Source organism: Saccopteryx leptura, chromosome 3 (assembly GCF_036850995.1).
Source record: "Saccopteryx leptura isolate mSacLep1 chromosome 3, mSacLep1_pri_phased_curated, whole genome shotgun sequence".
NCBI classification, from domain to species: Eukaryota; Metazoa; Chordata; class Mammalia; order Chiroptera; family Emballonuridae; genus Saccopteryx; species Saccopteryx leptura.
Window position 1 is genome coordinate 5,756,735 of NC_089505.1, and position 4,007 is coordinate 5,760,741.

Here is a 4,007-nt window from a genome sequence, read left to right on the forward strand (position 1 = left end):
TTCGCAGGGGAGAGGGCAGAGCGGGGGCCGGGAGGGCGGCCGGAGCTCCACTCTGCTCCGCGCCGTGGCTGGGCTGAGGCCCGTTCCCGCGCAGGCCCTGGGCCCTTCTGCGCAGGTGACGGGAGGCCTGGTCCTCTCGGAGCCTCTGAGACCCCAGCGGGTGACCCCCCAGTCCCCACGCTGCCGCGGTGGAAGCCCTGGACGATCGATGCAGGAACCTCCGCTCGGGACAGTCCCTGTTAGAAGGAGAAAACCTGCTCACGGAAGTCAGCCTGGGGCAGGGGTCTCAAACTCGCGGCCCGCGGGCTGCATGCGGCCCGCCGAACAATTTTGTGCGGCCCGCAGACTAATAATCCACGAAGTTCAAAATATTTTGGATAAAATTAAGTAAGCCTAGGGGCCTACTTGTATTTTTCATTTCTCTAGCATCCTAGCTAGATATTAGCTTAGTTAACAGCAGTTGTGATGCAAACTACAGTTTCTGGTCGTTTTGTGACACTGAAAAGTGTTACATAACAGTTGCCTTTTGTAGACCTAGTGCGGCCCGCCTAACGGCTATGATCTTGCTCTGCGGCCCACATGCTGAGTTGAGTTTGAGACCCCTGGCCTGGGGGAAGCCTCCTGGACATGCCTGTCACTTCCCTTCCTCCTCCCTCCCTCTTCTGGGATGCCCGGGACTCCGGCCTGAGGCAGAGGGGAGGCCTTTCCCACGCCCTGGGGGAACCACTCTGGGGAAATCTCCTTCCTGAGAAGGAGCGTCGCTCACAAGTGTCCCTGGATTGTGCCAATCACTGGAAAACGAGTGACGAGTGCCCCTCCCTCTGACAAGACAACTGTTCACTCCCAGGAGTCACAGCACATGACGCGGACCCCCATGGGCCCGGAGCATCGATGTCGGTCACCACAGCGGTCACCACAGCGGTCATCACAGTGGTCACCACAGCGGTCATCACAGGGGTCATCACAGCGGTCATCACAGCGGTCACCACAGCGGTCACCACAGCGGTCATCACAGCGGTCACCACAGGGGTCATCACAGCGGTCATCACAGCGGTCACCACAGCGGTCACCACAGCGGTCACCACAGTGGTCACCACAGGGGTCATCACAGCGGTCATCACAGGGGTCATCACAGTGGTCACCACAGGGGTCATCACAGCGACCTCTGCGGGGGTTTTGGTGGGGTTGTTTCTAGCAGGGGGTCGTCTCTTGCCCCAGGGAAATGTCTGGAGGCATACTTAGTTGTCACAACTGCTGGGGGGTAGTGGCATCGAGTGGGTGGACCAAAGGGGTGCAGGTCGGCCCCCCCACAACACAGAATCATCCAGTCCCAAATCCCTGCCGGGTCAACGTTGAGAAGCCTCATCCTATTCTTGCAAAAAAAAAAAAAAAAAAGGCATGATGAAGTCAGGGAGCCTCTGCTGCCGACATGGAGACTCTGGGGGAAGATATTTTTAAAACTTAAGTATAGAGTAGAGATAGATCTTAAGAAAATAGGAATGCACAGACAGAATTAATGCAGTAAAAACGAGAACTCTTTACAAGGATATATACATAGAGAGAGAAACAGAGAAATTGTCTACAAAGAAAAAAATATACTAGCACAGACTGCCCCTCTCTCGGGTCTCATTCACAAGGAGTCCGTTATTTTATTCAGTTGTAAGAGGCTGTTGGTTGAAGATGCATTCATTCCCCTGCCGTCACTCAGCACGGAGGCCCTGTGACTAACAGGGTGGGGGCACGACGGGCTGGAGGAACGTCCCCACCGCCCATCTGGGTGTCGACGCCGGTGAAGTCACCACACTTGAAGAGTGAGGCTGAGACAAGGACGATTTCAGGCAAACAGAGCGTGAGATCACGAACCTTTGCTGAGGCCGCCCCTGCAGCGTGCTCTCGGGGAGGGACACAGTGGAACCAGGGGAGGGGGCAGGGCCGGCAGGGGCGGGAGGGATGAGCTGTGACCGGGGTGACCGCAGGTCAGCCGGCACCCGCCGAGGGGAGTCAGACCTGGTGGGGTCAGCGCGGGGGGCCGCGGGTGACCCGGGAAACGGGCGGGGGCGTGGGTGACCGGGGAAACGGGCGGGGCCGCGGGTGACCCGGCAGACGGGCGGGGCCGCGAGTGACCCGGGAGACGGGCGGGGGCGCGGGTGACCCGGGAAACCGGCAGGGCCGAGCAGAGCTGGAGCCTCAGATGGAGGGAAAAGCAGCCGCTGTTCAGCGTGTCGAAGACGAGCAGGTTCCTTGGAAATATGCAGAGTAACCGCTGATACCAGAGGGGACGCGCACCTTTCCGACTGGTGGAGGGAGCGAGAGGAAGTAAAACTGGTATCAGAATCACGTGGGGGGTAAACAAGAAGCACCGTCTCCGGCAAACAGAGCGTGAGCTGTTGGGAATAAATTCAAGTGAACTCAGTCGCGTGTGGGAACCAGGTGGCAGGTGTGAGGGAGAGAGGCACCCTGAACACATGGGGTCACGGGAGGGTTCAAGGGAAACAGGTGAACAGACCGGGAGGGGTGTGCAGAGCCCAAAGAAAGGGGCTGCGGCCATGTGACAAGGGAAACAGGTGACAGACCCCCCACCACCACCACCATGTGTAAACAAGGAGAGAAGCATTCACCAGGAACACACGGTTTCCTCTCAGACCCAGCTGTCCACAGCAGAGAGGACGGCGCTCACGGGGACTCGGCCAACCCACAGTCACAGCGAGACACCGTCACCCCTCCGCCAGAGGCAGACCGGTGGTCAAAGAGACACAGACAAAGAGGACCCACTAGCGTTTCATGGATCCGGTGAGACCCTGCCCACCCGCCCACCTGCAGCGGCTCGAGCAACCAGCCCACGGGGGGCCCCAGGAGTTCTCCACGAATGCAACCAGCCCACGGGGGGCCCCAGGAGGCCTCCAGGAATGCAACCAGCCCACGGGGGGCCCCAGGAGTTCTCCACGGATGCAGCCAGCCCACAGGGGGTCCCAGGAGTTCTCCACGAATGCAACCAGCCCACGGGGGGCCCCAGGAGGCCTGCACGAATGCAACCAGCCCACGGGGGTTCCCAGGAGGCCTCCTCGAATGCAGCCAGCCCACGGGGGGTCCCAGGAGTTCTCCACGGATGCAGCCAGCCCACGGGGGGTCCCAGGAGTTCTCCATGAATGCAACCAGCCCACGGGGGGCCCCAGGAGGCCTGCACGAATGCAACCAGCCCACGGGGGGCCCCAGGAGGCCTCCACGAATGCAGCCAGCCCACGGGGGGCCCCAGGAGGCCTGCACGGATGCAGCCAGCCCACGGGGGGCCCCAGGAGGCCTCCACGAATGCAGCCAGCCCACGGGGGGCCCCAGGAGGCCTGCATGGATGCAGCCAGCCCACGGGGGGGCCCAGGAGGCCTGCACGAATGCAACCAGCCCACGGGGGGCCCCAGGAGGCCTGCATGGATGCAGCCAGCCCACGGGGGGGCCCAGGAGGCCTGCACGGATGCAGCCAGCCCACGGGGGGCCCCAGGAGGCCTGCACGAATGCAACCAGCCCACGGGGGGCCCCAGGAGGCCTCCACCAATGCAGCCAGCCCACGGGGGGCCCCAGGAGGCCTGCACGAATGCAACCAGCCCACAGGGGGTCCCAGGAGGCCTGAACGGATGCAGCCAGCCCACGGGGGGCCCCGGGAGGCCTCCACGAATGCAGCCAGCCCACGGGGGGCCCCAGGAGGCCTGCACGAATGCAACCCGCGGGCGGCAGAGTGACACGAGTCCTCAGGTGTGCGCGGCCAAGGCTCTCTGGAAACGCGGCAGATGAGAAATGAATAACAGAAAGGCAAATCGCGTGCGCCCCTCTGTTGGGAAGTTTTGAAAAACCTTGGAACTAAATCACAAGTCAAAGAACAGCCGCCCGTCAGCACCCACAGACACGCGGCAGGTGCAAGTTTTGGGTGACGGGCACCAAGACGGCGCTGTGAGCAGGGCGCACTCCCCGCCGGGACCCCACGCAGCTGCCGCGGAGCCGCGGGGAGGAGTGAGAAG

At 61.9% G+C, this 4,007-nt stretch overlaps 1 protein-coding gene across 1 annotated transcript; it reads left to right on the forward strand.

Moving 5' to 3' along the window:
• Positions 1-2,781: 2,781 nt before the first annotated feature.
• LOC136398109 (proline-rich protein HaeIII subfamily 1-like) lies at positions 2,782-3,783 on the forward strand. The gene has a single exon (XM_066372518.1). The coding sequence runs from the start codon at positions 2,782-2,784 to the stop codon at positions 3,781-3,783; it is 1,002 nt and encodes a 333-aa protein (XP_066228615.1).
• The last annotated feature ends 224 nt before the right edge of the window (positions 3,784-4,007 follow it).

Bases quoted from the DNA above. Each gene is read 5' to 3' on its own strand.
- LOC136398109 (XM_066372518.1), top strand. From the start codon at position 2,782: ATGGATCCGGTGAGACCCTGCCCACCCGCCCACCTGCAGCGGCTCGAG.